Consider the following 17,548-nt stretch of genomic DNA (forward strand, 5'->3'; position numbering starts at 1 on the left):
CTTAACCGACTGCGCCACCCAGGCGCCCCGACACCCTTCCTTTTCTAAAGCACTCGTCTCCCGGGGAGTCTTTTGGAGCTTTGCTTAAAGTTTCGGTTAGTGGCCACTTTTCTGAGCCGATTAAGGGCTCCTTAGATCTCCACAGCTCAACCTCGCGAGCCCCGCGGCGGGCAGCTTATTTCCACACGGCGTTCATCACCCGATCCAGAGGAGACATGCCCGTTTCGCACCTCTCTCCGCCAGAATGTGCACTGGGTGCTCTAGAGCAGCTGTTTCACTGGCCTTCCCAGCAATCCCATGAGGCGGGCACCGTGCAAACGCGATTCTGCAGAGGAGGGGGCCGAGGCTCCCCTGGTGGATCATGCACAGGCAAGACCGTAGGTCTACGAAGCCCGAAAACCCAAATGACACAGTTGCTGGAGTTGGACCCATGGAAACAGAGGGAATCTCCTCAGAGCTAGGATGCTTCCTCTGGTTTGCTTCTTCATTCTGTTTTGGAGACTCCTCTATAAATAGCCCCTGCCCTGTTTTCCACCTTTCCCTTGGGATCCCCCTCCCGCTCCTCCTGGTTTTTGGAGGGGTGGTCACTGGTCAGGAATCTTCCCAAGGAGACGAGTTCTGAAGCTTGGAGGTCAGAGCCCTGCCCGGGCCGGGTGTGGAGGGCGGGGGCGTACATATGTTCCTGCCTCCCCACCCATTTCTGCGGCCTCCTCGGGCCTGACCATTTGTCCCAAATCTACCCTAATTCGAGAAGAAAAAGGAACTACTCTTTCAAAGGTCTGTCGGTGGGTGGCTAGCTGCCTTTTTAATTCCTCTCTGCCCACTTATTCCAAAGGCATCTGACAGGGATGCCAGGCTAGTGAAGATGGCAGGAAGTTTCCTCGCAGTGGAAGCAACTGCCTGTCTAAAAAAAGCTCTTTATAAAAAAAAAAAAAAAAAAAAAAAGCTCAACTCGGAACTAAGAGCTTGCCGAGAATGTGTTATGGCTGCTGTTATTTATTTATATCCCCACCTACTTCCAGAAAGGATCTGAAGCTGCTTACAATAAAAACTGAGCTAGATCTGTGTACAGAGTAGAAATACAGAGAAAAGCCAGATGAGAGGCTGTATCCGAGCAGACTTGATTCCACAAATGGGCAGCGTGCTTCTGGAAGTAGGTCGGCTGCCCTACGTGTGGTTAAGTTCCCTCAGAGAGGGAAAACAGGTGTATTTCCACTTTCCCTGTTGGATCCAAAAGAGGTGTAGAAAGTCCCCACAAACTGCTTAGGATGATGGGAACGGACAGTGTCTCACCAAAGAGAGACGGATGGGGAGGGGTCCTGGAGGCCGTCAGGGAAGCTCCCTGCCTTGGGCCTTTCAAAAGCGGACCCCGAGACTAGGATCTGAACGCGAGCAGCTTACTGGGAAAAGGTCTCAGGAAGCACTGGGGGGGGGGGGGGGGGGGGGAGAGGGGAAAGAGGTCCAGGAAGACCATCCCTGTGGGCACGTGGGCTCCTCTTGCTGGGAAGCCCTGGGAAATGGTTTAGAGAATACCTAAGGGGTCTCCTCCCCAGGGGCAAGGAAGCTACGGCTTCACCCACCAGCTTCTACTTGTTCTTGGGTGGGGCGTTCGTGCCCCACGTGAGCCAAGCAGCTCCGGCATCCAGAGCAAGCCTTCAGGGAGGGTCCCGCTTGCAGTGTGAGCCCTGGGACAGGGCTGGGGCCCTGCCAGCCCCTGCTGCGCTCTCTGGGAAGGCTGGGCAGGCAGCCTCACTAGCCTGGACACAGGGAGAACCAGACCTGTGGTGTAACGAGAATCCAAGAGGAGAGGCTACCGGGTTTGGAGGGAGGCCCGGGGGAAGGGAAGGTTGTAGAGGCCGAGGCCGACCAGAATCCCGGGCTGGCTTTTGGGGTGGGAAGGAGCTATGCCCACTATCAGAGGGAGGTCTGTCCCGAAGGAGCATTTTGGTCCCAGGCCCTTTAGGAAGCCAGGCCACACCAGGGCATGTGTTCTAGGCAGAGGCAATGCTACACCTTGTGTTTGCCCAGCCTTCCCCCAGAGTAGCGTGGACGCCATTTCATCGGGTTACCAGGTGAGTCAGGGCCTGGGGGACGGCCTAGACCACACTAAGGGATCCCGCCTGAGCCAGAAGGGAGGGACCCCTAATATCGTAGCAAATGGTCCCGGATATTGTCAGAAACTGTCTCTCACCTCATGACCTGGCTCCAAAGTCTCCACTTCCAGAAAGCCCTCCCTACTTTGACTGTTCTCTTTTACTCTGTCTTTTCCGGAGCTCACGGTGTGTTTATTCCTTGAGAACAGGTACCTCCTCTCACCTAGATGCCCAGTGGTTCCTCCTTCCATTCTACCTTGCCATCCGCCCTCTTCATATATCCTGTGTACGGCATGGTTAAAAGGGCTGTCCCTGGACTCAGGCTGTTCACAGTCAAGTCCCACTTATTGGCTATGAGACCCGGGGAAAATAAATTAGCTTTCTCATCTCAGTTTACTCATCTGTAATATGGAAGCAACCATACCCACTTCACAATGTCCCCATAAGGAGTCAAAGATTTAATATTTATTTAGCACGGTCCCTGGTACATAGTAAATGCTCAATAAATATTAGCCATAGTAATAATGGCGATAACAATAAAGGCTCCTGATGACAAATGTCTATTCTTTTCCATTATTTACAAACTAAAACACAAATTCCTGAGTGTTCAAGGTTCTGCAAGGCTATTTCTTTCTCACTTCCCGGTCACTCCCAATTTAGTCTTGCCCTTCCCCTCACCTCCTTCTGTCCTTTCCCTGGGCCCATCCTCAGTCGATTTCCTGGCTGCTGAGGTCAGGATGCGTGCACCTTGATACTAAGCCCCAGACAGTGCCTGGAAGTATTTCTAAAAGGAAAAGGTGATACTCTCCTTGGCACCGGTAATGAATCACCTTGCTTCTCCGTAGTGCCAGAAACACCTGGCATGGGACCAGGTGCCCAGAGCATCAGGTCACACACAGCGAATGGATACGTGGTGGCTGTGGCTTCTGCCACGTCACTGTTTTTTTATGGGTCCCATTGCTGAAGCTTTTCAGGAAGTACTGAATTTTTTTCTAACCCTTCTATATCATCCCCATTCCACAGATGGGAAAAATGAGGCCGAGAGAAGTTAATAACTTGCACATAGTCACATGGCCGATCGGTGGCTGAGCAGGAGTGAAGCCACGTTCATCTGGTTTGAGCGTCCTTGCTCTTGAGGAGTCTCCCTGTGCCACCTCTTGGTCCACGGGCCTACTTTGCCTCTCGGTTTAAAAGAGAAGCTCCTTTACGGCGTCCAGACTTGTGCTGCTCTGGGTCTGCTCTGGGCTAGGATGCCGTTCCCCAAGCTCGGTGGGGGCCTGTCCGCTGAATCAGGCCCTTCCCTGGGCCCGGTTCGGTGGGTGAAGCACACCAAACGTCTCTCCTCCTTGACACCAAGGGCCTGGGTGGGCCCCCAAGTCCTCCCGGGTCTTGCTACTCAGAGTCTGGCTCACGGCCTCTGCCAGGCAGAGTGTGGTCTGCAGCCTCGCCTGAAACGCCCCCGCGGCCCCCATCGCGACGCTGAACCCGTTGGATCGGAACCTGCCCATCAGCAAGACAGCCAGGTGCCTCAGAAGTGAGCACGCTGAGGTCTGGGGAGCACCGCTCTGGGTCCGTCCGGCGCCCCCTGAGCCAGACTTCGGTGTGGCCCGGGCGGCCGCGCGCACCCGCACCCGAGAGGCCTCCCGACGCGTTCTCGGACTGATCTCATGGCAAACCCTCTGCGCCTGCTTCCGGTTACCGTTCCCCTTTTACAGAAAAAGCGGTGACGGCACCCTCAAAGGCACGCCCGCAAGCTCCCCAAAGCGGCCTCGCAGCCCCTGCGCTCACTGTTCCTGGTCTTTCTGCATCACCGTTTCCTCTTTACGTTCGGGACCTTTCACGCTCTTCTCTTCCCGGCGTGCCAGTCACCCAACCGGCAGAGGCTATAACTGGGCTTAAAAAAATTTCTTTGAATGTCTCTTGATTTTTCAGGTGGGCGGAGGGGCAGAGAGAGAGGAAAAGAGAGAATCCCAAGCAGACTCCACACTGTCAGCACCGAGCCCGATGTGGGGCTCGAACTCACAACCGTGAGATCATGACCTGAACCGGAATCCAAAGTCGGCCTCTTCCCCGACTGGGCCACCCAGGTGCCGCAGATAATTGGATTTCTAAAAAATACATTTACCAGCATCTTAGGCAAGCAACGTAAGCTAGTTAAGGAGGCCAGAACAGCATTCTAGTTATATTCATTCATTCGTTCACTCATTCACTCAACAACTTATTGAGTGCCTATTACGTGCCATGCACTGGGAATTGGTCTCAGTGAACATAATACATGCAAAAACCAGCTTTAAAAAATGGAAGTAGCTCATGGGTCTTCAGTGACATGTCCCACACCCGTCAATATACGTCACCCACCCTTGATCCCACATCCTGCCCCTCCTGCCTTGTCCTCATGTCTACGCGCAGTGAGAGCCATTTCTGGCACAGCTCTGGGAGCGCAATGGGCGCTCCCGCCTCCCCGGGGAGGAGTCACGCCTGTGCTTTCCCCAGCCCTGGCTTAGGGGGCTGACACCCTCTCTCAAGCCAGACCGCGGCCCAGGGGAGGGCCCCATAACGTTGGTTGGACTTCACAGCTGGAGGTAGGTTTTTAAAACACGGCCCCGTGCCCCCGCTTGGGCCCCCCCCCCCCCCCGGGCTCCGTACAGGCATCTGTCATGACGGCTGCAACACCTCACCGGTTTCCCTTGTCTCCTTCACCAGGCTGTGTGTCCCCTCGAGGAGCGACCTTATCTTGGTCACTCACGTCGCCAGTGCCTTGCACACGGCCTGCACACAGTAAGTGCTCAGTCTGTGTTTCCTGGGCGCACACATACTTGTGTGACTGGATGGGAGGAAACACCCAGCCTCCTCAGTGACTGTGCCAAGGCCACCACACGAAGGGAGGCGGCCACTGCGTAGCCCCACGCCGTCCACCTACATGGTCTGGCCTGAATCTGGGTGGACGTGCCCTCCAGGGCAAGGGGAGAGGGAAGGAGGGAGCCGACACGCATGCAAGGGCCTGCACCTACCCTCCCGGCAGCCTCGGGCGGAAGCGTCTCTTACCGTGGTGTATTTACCCAGCTGGCAGAGTGATGGGAAGGTTTCCTGGTGAGCTTTTCGGATCTTCTCTGTGAGATCGTCCAGCTCAGCCGTCATCTCATAGCTTTCCGGGCATTCCTGCTTCGAAGGCTCCTTCTTTTTCTTGTTCCTATCATTCCTGACAGCTGGAAACGGGAGAGAAGGCAAACCAGGGGTCATTAACGGCCGGGCCTGTGCGCTGCAAGCTTCCATCTCCCGACGCTGCCTGGACTCACTTGACACTTGGAACAGGAACAGTGGGAAAAGGTGCCATGAACGCATCTCCCAAGAAGAGAGGCTTGGCAGCCAGAAGGGCCAGGCAGAGAGGAAGGTTTGTCTGCATGTGCACCTGCCAAGTAATTCTTAAAGAGTTACTTTAAGGGCCGCCCAAAAGGCTGAGAGCCTCAGTTTGTTTGGACAGAACTTTCTATGTGGACCAGTCCTCAAAAGATGGATTTTTCCAAATGCCTCCCCATTCCCTCCCACCCAGTTCCAGAGGCTCCGAGGGAACCACTCAGGCCCGGGACATACGTTGCTGAACAAAAAGCCTTGTTGCATCATGATTCGTGATTCCTAGCCAAGCCTTCTGGTTTGTTTTTGTTGTTGTTATTGTCTTTTAGTCTCCTGAATGAACGGACCCTTTTGAAGAGATTCATCTCAAAGGTGATGGGATGGTGATTTTTGTCCCTTCGTGCTTTTCTGCTTCCTAGACTTCTGGTATTCATCACATAATCTTTTATGATCACTTGCAAATACTGTATTAACGTATTACACATTGTATACATCATATATAACATTTAAATAAAATGTTTATGATCACTTATTGTTAAAAAAAGTTATTTTATTTTTTTTCAACGTTTATTTATTTTTGGGACAGAGAGAGACAGAGCATGAACGGGGGAGGGGCAGAGAGAGAGGGAGACACAGAATCAGAAACAGGCTCCAGGCTCCGAGCCGTCAGCCCAGAGCCCGACGCGGGGCTCGAACTCACGGACCGCGAGATCGTGACCTGGCTGAAGTCGGACGCTTAACCGACTGCACCACCCAGGCGCCCCCAAAAAAGTTATTTTAAAACAATAATCTATGCGTTGTGGGCCCCTGGCCTGAAAAACGATTGGTCCGCTCATTTGCTTATTCATCTATAGCCGCTCCACTCTACATCCTGTCTGGCCCACTGACCCCTCGGCAGGTGCGGTCTTTGCCTCAGCACTTTCGCAGCTGAGCGTGACGCCAGGATGCGTCGAGTCCCAGGACCCGGGGCTGTGGAAACCCACGCTTCCCCTCGCAGCACAGAGCTCTCAGATGACTTCAAACCCGAGTGTCACGCAAAGCTCTGGCCTCGGGCTAGGATCTCCCGGGGAAGGGAACCGCAACCCAGGGAGGCCAACAGGTGAAACCAGACCGCGCAAGCCCCTCCGGGGCGTCCCCATTCCCCGGGGACCTGGGGACCCCGGGGCCAGGCTGGACACCACCTGGCCGTGTATGCCACCGCCATGACCTGCGAATCTGTGCTGCAAAATGACCCAGGTCATAATCCGATCTGCCCTAAGAGGATTTGGCTTGTGTTGCCTCCCTGAGAGCACCCGGGGTGATCTGAGAACTGGCAGCTCCCTGGGTCTACACGGTGAGGATCCCGAGGCCCCGTATGGGGCAGACTGAAACGAAGGCCTGGGGAGCTGGGGAGCGCAGCAAGGCGGAAGGAAACAGATGCGGATGGGGAGGGAGTGCGTGAACGGTACTGAAGGGTCCCAGTGTCTGTATAAGTCACTTGCTCCTGACCTGGAGGGAGGGCAGCCGGGGCGAATATTCACATTTCTCGAGCATCTTAAGCATTGTACTGGGAACCGTGTCCGCAGCATCTCACTTAATCCCCTGATCAGGGAGGTGATTTTAAACTCATCGTACAGATGACGAAACTGAGTGTCAGGGAGACTGAAGAATGTTTACACAGTTGACAAGTTCTCTCTTCGCTTGGACTCACTCGCTCTTAAGGGAGCGGACACGTTTGAGGAGAAAACAATACCTCTCCAGAGGATTTTCCTCCCCCAGGACTCTGAAATGACACTGCTCTTTGGCTCAGAACATTTCCAGATTAAGGTGAGTGGTAACGACAGTGTGAAGTAACTCAGCCTCAAATGTATTACTTTTCCGTGTAGACTGGCCAAGTGCCCAGACCATTCCTAGCAGGTGTGGGGCGCAGGGGGAGGAAGACAGCATATGGTTGAAAGCAGTTAGAAAGCAAAGGATACGGTCAGCAAAGGAGGGACCGTGAGGAAGGGGGTAGCGCACGGCAGCCGAGACGCCCCCACGACGCTCCTCAAGGACGGAGTCTGGGTCTGCGAGGGGAGGCTGGGGCCTGACGCCTCGTGTGTGAGCACCACGGGCTCTCCATGCAGGTGAGCGGGCTTTCCTGACCCCTGCCCGTGACCCTCGTCATTTGCTAACACAAGAGCCCTACGTGAGCAGTGAGGGTCCTTCCAAAACAGAGCTCTAAGGAAGCAGTCTGGCAGTCCCTGGAGAAGCTAAAGAGTTGCCACACGATCCAGCAATCCCATTCCTGGGTCCACCCAAGGGAACAGAAAATAAGCGTTCACGCAAAACCGGTACACCAATGTTCACAGCAGCGCTTCCCGTAAACAGCCCCGCGGTGGAAACAACCCACATGTCCATCACCTGACGAATGGATAAACGGCCGTGGCGCATCCACACGGCGGAATATCTTTGGCCACGAAGGAGTGAAGTACAGACCCACGTTACAGCGTGGATGAACCCTGACAACGTTATGCTCCACGAAAGAAGCCAGTCACAGAAGGCCGCGTGTTGTGTGGTTCTACTTATACGAGACGTACAGAGAAAGCAAACCGGTAGGCAGGAGGCAGATCAGTGGTTGCCGAGGGCTGGGGCTCATGGAAGATCAGCACTGACTGCTAACGGGATTTTCTTTTTAGGGATATGTGAATGTTCTGGAATCAGGTAGTGGGAATGGCTGTACAACCTTGTGAATGTACTACAGACCACTGAACCGCATACTTTAAAATGATGAATGCGACGCTCTGTGAATTATACCTTAAAATAAGGAAAAAAAAAAAAAACCCAGCCCCCTGAGGGAGGCCACAAGTCACTGAACACCACGAACTGCTGTGACTAGAATCAGAAGCCAAGATGGCGACCTGTGACCACCCAACACAGCAGTGACGGTAATGCCACTTTTTGTTTGCTTAGCAAGGGTGAGCCACCGCCTTAAGCAATTCAAGAATTCTAGTTCACTGAATTCCACCGTGAACCGGGTGAGGTAGGCATTAAAATTCCATTTCTACACTCTCAGAAGCTTGAGGCCCAAGATCACCCTCTTTGAAAGTAGTCAAGCCAAGATTTCAGTGGAATATACACAAAAGCAGACAGAGGAACCACACACACATAATCACCCATGACCACATCCCCAGGCGAGTCTGTAGGACCTTGAGAAGGATCTGCGCTTCTCAGCATTCTGCTTCACCGTCCCCCATCCACCCACAGCCCCCTGGACCATCACCTGGAAAACTCACGCGAGGAAAGCCAGCCCTGGAGGTTACCTGGGAGGTGGTGGGGGGGCACTCCGTGAGCTGCCCCCACGGATCATCTGTACCAAGCCCGAAAGTGAGAGGTGAGGTCAGGTGGGAAGGGGACCCTGGTGAGCTGTAACAGGGCACCGAGTGGGGGCACTCAGTTGGGTTGTGCAGACAGCACCCGCCATTTGCAAAAACAACAAGCTGTAAAGCCAGAGCTCCATTTTCTGCGCTTTGAGGCCCAAACTCAGAGCACTCTTACCAGCTGACTGACTGCCAGGGGACCAGTGTGTAACACCATAGGCTCCCTTCCAGACAGCTCCCTGCCCTCCCAAGGCGGAGTGCCCTTCCTACTGTCTCCATGACCGAAGGGCTACTGGGACTCTCGGGTACTCCTCTCCAACTGCAAGACGCAATGACCCGCTGGTAACGATGCTCCAATCACGGAAAGGTTCATAAGTTGATGGATGTGTCTCGTAAACACATGGCTTCAACAACTGCTTTGCTCAATGGTTTTAAACTACGGTGGATTGCAGATGTGGGATCTGGGCCACGCATGGGGATGGCTGCCAAGAGCCACCAGAGTCAAGGAGGCGATGCAGTACATGGGACGCCATGAGGGCTTGGGGACGGTGGCTTCGTCCAGTTTCGGGGGACTCGTGGTCAGCAGCACCTGGGGCAGTATGGGGCAGGGGGTGATACAGGTGCTGCAGGGGGCCAGGGACCTGGTCCGGACACTGGCTTCATCATCATCCCGGGGGATTCAGCCCCTCTCAGAGCTTCCCTGAAGGCAGCGGCGCCCTCCCAGAGGTGCACGGACGTCTGCTAGGTGGGACGGCCAGTCTACCATCAAGGCTCACACGGCCTGGCCATACAGGAAGAAGAACTTAAGGCCCTTCCACGTGGAAATGGTGGGCCTGAACACTGAGGATCTGTGGGCTTTATCACGAGGTCCACGGCTGCAAGTGGCAGTGATGCTTCTCCAGAAGCCACATGGGAGCGGCCCCAAATGAACAGATGGGCTCATTTCTTCGTTTTCTGGCCATTCATTCATTCAAATGTTGTCTGAGCCTCTAGTAGGGACCATCTGCTGCAGGGAGGAAATAACAGTGGAGCCACACAGATGGTTCCTGCTACCTTGGAGCTCACTTACGGTGAGAGCCAGACATTCATCCCCCGACAGCAACAGTAACAATAATAAGGAGAACAGGGCATCGCTATTAGGATACCTACCGTGACTCATCCTGGAGAATTCTTACAATGTTGAAAGAGTTACTTACAGCTACCCTAGCAGCTATGGGGCACTCCCCAAAGCCTTCTACTCATAATTAGGCCATACAACAACCCGATCACTATCATTATCATGCCTATTTTGCAGATGAGACAACTGAGGCACAGAAAGCTAAGCAGCCTGCCCAAGGCCATGCATTTTAGAAATGATGTAGTGGGGATCTGAACTCAGACACCCTGGCATCAGAGTCCTCATTCTTTTTTTTTTTTTTTAATGTTTATTTATTTTTGACAGAGAGAGAGCGCATGAGCGGGAGAGGGGCAGAGGGAGAGAGGAAGACACAGAATCCGAAGCAGGCTCCAGGCTCCGAGCTGTCAGCATAGAGCCCGACGCGGGGCTTGAACTCACAGACCGCGAGATCACGACCTGAGCTGAAGTCGGACGCTCCACTGACTGAGCCCCCTAGGCGCCCCCAGAGTCCTCATTCTTAACCACTGTATTTGGTCACGTCATACACATTCACAGTTCTGCCACATGGTGCCATGAAGGATGGTGCATGTGTATCACTGGCGTGTGTGTGTGTGTGTGTGTGTGTGTGTGTGTGTGTGTAGGGACAAGGGGCTCTGATCCAGGATGGGGAGGCTGATGCTGGGGAAAGGGGAGGCGAGTTGAGGGGAGGGATGGGAAGGGAGGTGGGAGCCTAGGGAGTCCGGGCTGTACAACTGATGCTCAGCCCCAAAGGCCGCCTGTGACGTTGGTGGCTGGCCTCTCCCTCCACTCCCACGGAAGGGATGCTGGCTGCCATGGGCACCAATATACCTGTGATGGATCCGAGGGTTGACCGACGGCTTTCAGGCACAGTGCATCCCACAGGCACGGGCAGTGGGATGGTGGGGGCACATACCGTCGCCTCTGTGTCGGAGCCCCTACCTCAAGGTGGGGGCCGATTACCGTCTCACAGGGCCATCCCCTCCCGGTCTGAATATCTGGATGGCCAACGTCACATTTTGTCTCTGTCTCCCGAGGGCCGAAAACAGTGTCTGGCCCGCAGTGGGGGCTCAGAAACTGTTCTGCGAGGGACAAGGTGAGCATGTGACTAAATGTGGAGTCTGCTCTGTGTGCAACAAGAGCTCACCCGAGCCTCTTCCTTCCAGAAATCAGAGGTCTCATCTCCATGTCGGGGCCCGCGGGGCATTCAAGAACCACTCGAGCCACCGCGGCCAGAGCCAGCAGGCTGACAAAGCAGGTGGGGCGCCCGCAGGGTCACGAGTATGATTTACACACCTGGGCGAGCCGGGCCTGATGTCTGCAAAGCGCTTCTTGGAACGCAAGGTGCTCCATAAAATATCAAGTATTCTCCTTGTGAGGGCCAAGCGCCACAAATCAGACTTGGTGGCGTAAAAGTAACATATTTATGATCCACTATCATATTGCAAATGAAATGAACGTAATAAAAGTGTCACTTATACAAATACCTCTGATGTACGGATCTCGACCTATGAATATGAAAACAGACACCCAAGCACTTTTATTTGAATGTCTAATCATGGAAATAAATGAAGTCATGTTCATTTTAATGTGTGCACTTGTGCATGTATCTAGAATATTGATTTCCACGCACACAATAAAAATGTAATGTGGGAAACATGCAAAAGCTGTGGATTTCACTTGGATTCAGGAAGAGATGAAAACAACGCTTCGCTAAAGATTCCATGACGGCAAAAAAAAGAAAGAAAGAGAAAAAGGAAAATACCGTCGACGGCGTTTTTGCCCATAACGTTCTCTATGTTCAGTGTAGCAAAGGAAGCATAGCGGTCTGTTTATTCTTGTTCGAATATTAAAGTCTGGGATTCGTTCATCTGGAGTCTTCACCTTGCTAACTACAGAAACAATGGGTCACAGCTGGTGATGTGACCTATCTGGTGGCTGTGCACGGGGGAGAGCCTGTAACTAACACACCCACACACTTAAAACCACAAAAATAGAGTTGAGTTTAAAAATAATTTTGCTGAATTAATTATGTAGATGAACCGTAAACCGATGGATCTGAAGGCAGATGGATGTAGGACTAACAAAGACAGACTTTTCCCATTATTTCGGGGTGTGGGGGTTGGTGCTCAAACGTGGAGCGCAGTAGGTCCCACGGTAAAGGTGGGCGGAGTTGGGCGAGTGAATATTCCTCAAGATCAGAATCTCCTTAAAGGTGGAGACCGTGTCCTGCACCTAACACAGCACTTAACCACGTAAGCACTAGTCGAAGTTTGCGCAAATACAGAGAAAGGAGGTTAGTGAATGAGGCTACAAGGAAGTTCCCCCCCCCCCCCCCGCCCCACACCCAGGGACACAGGCCTTTGGGACCAGACTGAGGGCGGGGGCACCAGAGTATCTGTTAAGTGAATACTGTGATTGCAGGGCTCCAACCTGGGAGGCAGCAGCACGTGGGTGGGGACTTGGAAAGGCGATGTGCCCCCCCCCCCGGCCCCCCACAAGTGCAACGTGTTAAGGGATGGCCTGGCTGTTCACAGTGCCAGTGACGGAGCAGGGGAGCATACTTAGAATTTTTACAGAATATTAACTATGCAAGTCATAAGAGAAGCAGTCTGGACATAGCATTCTCGGAGTTTAACAAGGATCTACCAGCCTAGCTCAGCTTCTTAAAGTTATTCAAAGCACTTACAGAAAATCTCTGAAATATCATAATGTACCAAATGCCAAATACCTCTTTCCGGTTAAAGTGGAATATTATACTAATAAAATTTTTAAAACCATTTGAAACACCGTTTCCTCTCCCTGGTCGCTTGTAGATATGGAGGTTTTACCTCCTCTCGAGTGGAGAGCCTCCCCTTTGCCTTTCATTTCCAAATCCTTTCTTCCTCCTCTGTCTGGCCTGCGTGGCCAGCCCTGCCCAGCCCTGCCCAGCCCTGCCCTGGCCATTCTCCTTTCCAGGCAGGCCCCATGTGGTGGGCATCCTTGCAAGGCAAGAGTTTAAAGCTCTGTTACAAGTGACAGATCCTTTCCTTTGGGCAAGAGTCTTGTACGAACCATAGGAAACATCCTAAGTTCAACTCCAGGGACAATAAAACATTCCTGCATGAGGTATAAAAGCGGGAGCTTTGACAATGAGCAGGTGAGAAGGTGCGAAGTGCCTCTGAGACACCTTCCTTCATAATTAGTGGAGCTTCTCTGCACGTTCCCCTGGATGGCAATGGGCTACTCTCAGTGACCAAATCCTGTCCGCGGGAGGCAGATGTGCCCTTGGCTTTGGGCTTGGGACAGAGCCATCCCGCACGACGAGGGCTGAGAGGAAGGTCTTAACTGATGGCATAAAACTGAACATTAAGAAATGGAAATTTAAGGGGCGCCTGCATGGCTTAGTCGGTTAAGGGTCTGACTTCGGCTCAGGTCATGATCTGGGGGTTTGTGAGTTCCAGCCCAGCGTTGGGCTCCGTGCTGACAGCTCAGAGCCTAGGGCCTGCTTCGGACTCTGTGTCTCCCTCTCTCTCTCTCTGCCCCTCCCCTGTCTCTCTCTCTCAGAGAGAGTGCTCTCTCTCTCTCTCTCTTTCAAAAATAAACACTAAATTTTTTTTTAATGTAAATTTAAGGGGCGCCTGGGTGGCTCAGTCGGTTAAGCGTCCAACTTCGGCTCAGGTCATGATCTCACAGTTCGTGGGTTTGAGCCCCGCATCGGGCTCTGCGCTGATGGCTCAGAGTCTGGAGCCTGCTTCCGATTCTGTGTCTCCCTCTCTCTCTTCCCCTCCCCCTCCCCCACTCACGCTCGGTCTCTCTCTCTCCTTCAAAAATAAACATTAAAAAAAAATTTTTTTTAATGGAAATTTAAGACACTGAGGTTGTCGCCCTCTGTGTCTTACTCAGGAGTAAGTAAACCCTCACACCTATGGCATGATCAACTCATGTTCTTTTTAAATTATCTCCAGTTTACAAAAAGGAGAGTTCAGTATCTGTTCCCATAAGCCATACTCGTGGGCAGGAAGTTCTTTGTTATATCAAGCTGACGTTCACTCTGTTGAGTTCAACCTACCCTCCTGTATCTGAAAGACTGGTGCATTTTTTTTTTTTTTAACTGTAACTTCTTTGTAAAAATGCGGGCAGTGTCAGATTCAGGAATCAACTGTCTTAGAGTAAGGATCCATACATCTAGGGTAAATGATGAACAGAGATCCAGGCCCATGGACTGCCTTTCAAAACAGTATGTGACTGGAAGGAGGGGGATGACAAAAAGAAATTTCTCAAAAGACTTTCCAGATAAACCCGTATCATGGCAAATTACGTGCTTCCAAATATTAAACAACAATGTCTATCATGATAAATTCTAATGGTCAAAATTTTTATTCCTACTGTTCTCTAAACCCAATTTTCAGAAAACGAATTGTAGTCTCCTTGACATTTTTTTTCATTCTTTTTAACATTTATTCATTTTTGAGAGAGAGAGAGAGAGAGAGAGAATGAGCATGAGTGGGGGAAGGGAAGAGAAGAGGGATACACAGAATCCACAGCAGGTGCCAGGCTCTGAGCTGTCAGCAAAGAGCCCGAGGTGGGGCTTGAACCCATGAACTGTGACATCATGACCTGAGACGAAGTTGGATGCTTAACCGACTGAGACACTCAGGCACCCCTCCGTGACACTGTTATATTTTCCCTCTTAAAACATTTGTTTTAATTTTTATTTTTTTAATTTATTTTTTTTTATGTTTATTTATTTTTGACAGAGAGAGAGAGACAGAGCATGAGCAGGGGGAGGGGCAGAGAGACAGGGAGACACAGAATCTGAAGCAGGCTCCAGGCTCTGAGCTGTCAGCACAGAGCCCGATGCGGAACCCAAACTCACAGACTGTGAGATCATGACCTGAGCTGAAGTCGGACGCTCAACCGACTGAGCCACCCAGGTGCCCCAAAACATTTTTTTTAAAAACAGAAATGAGGCATTTAGCCTGGAGAAAGCTCTGAGGAGGCTCAGGAATTTCTCTTGGGGAGCATGACCCTTTGACATGCCCTGCAGAACGGGAGCATCAGATGGGGGGTGCCTGGAAAGGGGAGCCATGTTTGCATGGTGGTCTGACTGCAAACGTGGCCCTAATCCCCTGTGTCTTCCTATTTCACCCCGTTTGCATTGACTTTGCAGCCTTTCCCATCAAGAGGTGGAGACAACTCCACAGCCCACCTCTCTGGGGTGGCTTGTGAATCACTTTAACCAACAGGATGCAGTGGAAGTAATATTATACCATTTCCAAGAGATCTCGCACACTTCTGCCTGCCCCTCTCAGAACGTCATCACTGCACCTGAACAAGCCTGGGCTAACCTGCTGGAAAATGAGAGACCGTGCGGAGGAGAGCCCAGTGAGTCCGGCTGAGACCGTCTGAGATCAATCTAGAGCCAACGTGCCCATAAATCTGGGAGGGCATTCAGAGAAGATGAGCAGAATTGCCTACCCTATCTGAAGCCGACCAGAGTCTCACGAGAGAGCCTGGTGGACCCCGAAGGACCACCCAGCCGATCAATAGTTTTATAAGCGATAATAAACGCTTATTGTTTCAAGCCACTGAGCTTTGGGGGAGTATGTTATACAGCAATAGCTAACTGATACAGCGTCGGTAAAGAGTGTGTTTATGGCGACAGCAGCACATACCCACGTATGCTTTTGCCCCCTGGTACGTCTGAATCAACGGTTGCTTTTATTCAGTGGTTAAGGCGAGGAAGAAGACAATTTGTTATTCCTCCAACACAAGGTTCAAGATCCTGCCCATATCTGTTACAACATGCAGAAATTATGAAATTGTTCTCTATGGGTTTTAAATAAACAGGAAAGGTACAACTGCCAGGTGGGAAGGGCAAGGGTCAAATTCCAAAGTTTTGCATTTTAGTCCATCATTTATTGCCCGTGCAAACTCAGGGTCGTCCCTAAGTGTTCCGAAGCCTCAGTTTCCTCATCTGAAAAATGGGGACATTCTTTCTTTTCCATCACACACAGAATTCTTATATATATTTAGATATGCAAATAATTGCAACACACTGTAATATGTACTAAAGTAGGGGAGCCCTACACTGATTTCTTATTCACCAAACGTTTATTGAGTCCTGGAGCTACTGAAAATTCGAAGTCAAATAAAGTATGCTTTATTTCTCAAATGAAATGTAGGAGACACATAATACAGACGATGAGGGCTTAATATACGTGGACTACTTTCAAATGTGAAATGTAAGACAGCAGTAGAGAAAGGAAAGAGAAAGCGATAATGAAAATTAGGAAGGAAGAAATAAAGGAGGGAGGGAGGAAAGAATTTTCATCCAAGGTAAGACCAGTGCTCCAGCCTGGGGCCCACGTAACTGGAGACTAAGGGGAGGGTGGAGGATAGGTAAGCTGAGCAATTTTTAAACTTTCAGCGGGTTCATCTCCATGGCAGGAACTTCCATGTGAACTTGACTTAGTAAACCGATGCGGCCACGTTCATCTCCTTGGGCTCCAACTTTTCCAGGTACTGCCTGATACACCTGATGAATCTCTGCCTGCACCATCCGTGTGTCAATGAGGTATCCGAGAGAGAGACAAACGTCGGCATGTTTGCTGATGTGTGCCCAACACCCTATTTAGGATATTGCTGCAGAGAAGGGCCTGCATGTTGTCAAATCAATTTCGGAAACCCAAATGACCAGAGCAAGGGTCTACATATGAATGGGTGGACGTTACATACCTAGTTAAAATGCAAAACTCTCACCTTAAGGCATTTAAATGATTTATGCCAGCTTATATATCCCTAAGTGATTCTCACTGGTATCCTTGAAGCTCTAAGGATTCTAAGGGTTTTCAGAATCACCAAATGAGTATTGTTCAGTACAGCTGTTGTTCTAAAGGCATTCTATGAATTTTAATTTTTAGAGAATTGGCCATCCACATATGAGATACATGCTAGCCTACTGTTGGATATGATTAGTCAATTAACCAGAACTTCCTTTCCTATGACACTGGGTGTTATATGTAAGTGATGAATCACTAAATTCTACTCCTAAAACCATTATTACACTAGATGTTAACTAACTTGGATTTAAATAATTTTTTTAAAGTGAAAAAGAAGAAAAAATATAGCTAGTCAATTCAGTTTAAAAATAAAAAGTTCATTACATGAAAACTTTTGAATTAATTTAAATTTACTGTTAATGTTTTTGGAGGTTACCTTAGCTCTCAAAGTTATTTTAAAAGGTATTCTTACAATGGATGGGAGGGTTACCACTGAAGTCTCTCTTAACTATAGGTTTGTTTTCACACATCCATCCATCTTGTCCATCCATCCATCCGTCCATTTATTTATCCAGTTCATCTTTTCATCATCTATGCATCTGTCCATCCATTCAGCTATTCATCTATGTGTTCATCATTTAGCCCTCCCTCCCCATTTTTTTCCTCCATTGGTCTATCCATTTATTCATCCATTGGTCTAACCTTTCATCTATTTATCCACCCAGCCACCCATGTGTTCATCTGTTTATTTAGCTTTTCATCCGTTCAAATAGCTACTATTTTTAAGAGATTCACATTCTAGTAAAAGATAGTCACCTAAACAAATAACTATCATGCAATGAGTTACATGCCAGAATATTAATTCAC

General features: G+C 50.6%; 1 protein-coding gene across 11 annotated transcripts in view; it reads right to left on the minus strand.

Moving 5' to 3' along the window:
- RARB (retinoic acid receptor beta) overlaps nt 1-17,548 on the minus strand; it is a 771,689-nt gene that overhangs the window by 23,139 nt on the left and 731,002 nt on the right. For all 11 annotated transcript variants that reach the window (XR_005792006.1, XM_040480046.1, XM_040480044.1 and 8 more), the window contains one exon: nt 5,139-5,299. Coding sequence is in view for 10 of the 11 variants with exons in the window: in XM_040480046.1 (XP_040335980.1) it covers nt 5,139-5,299 (161 nt within the window). In the remaining variant the exon portion in view is untranslated. The remainder of the gene's footprint in view (nt 1-5,138; nt 5,300-17,548) is intronic.

The sequence above is a fragment of the Herpailurus yagouaroundi genome, unplaced genomic scaffold (genome assembly GCF_014898765.1).
Source record: "Herpailurus yagouaroundi ecotype Mexico unplaced genomic scaffold, PumYag 159, whole genome shotgun sequence".
Lineage (NCBI taxonomy): Eukaryota > Metazoa > Chordata > Mammalia > Carnivora > Felidae > Herpailurus > Herpailurus yagouaroundi.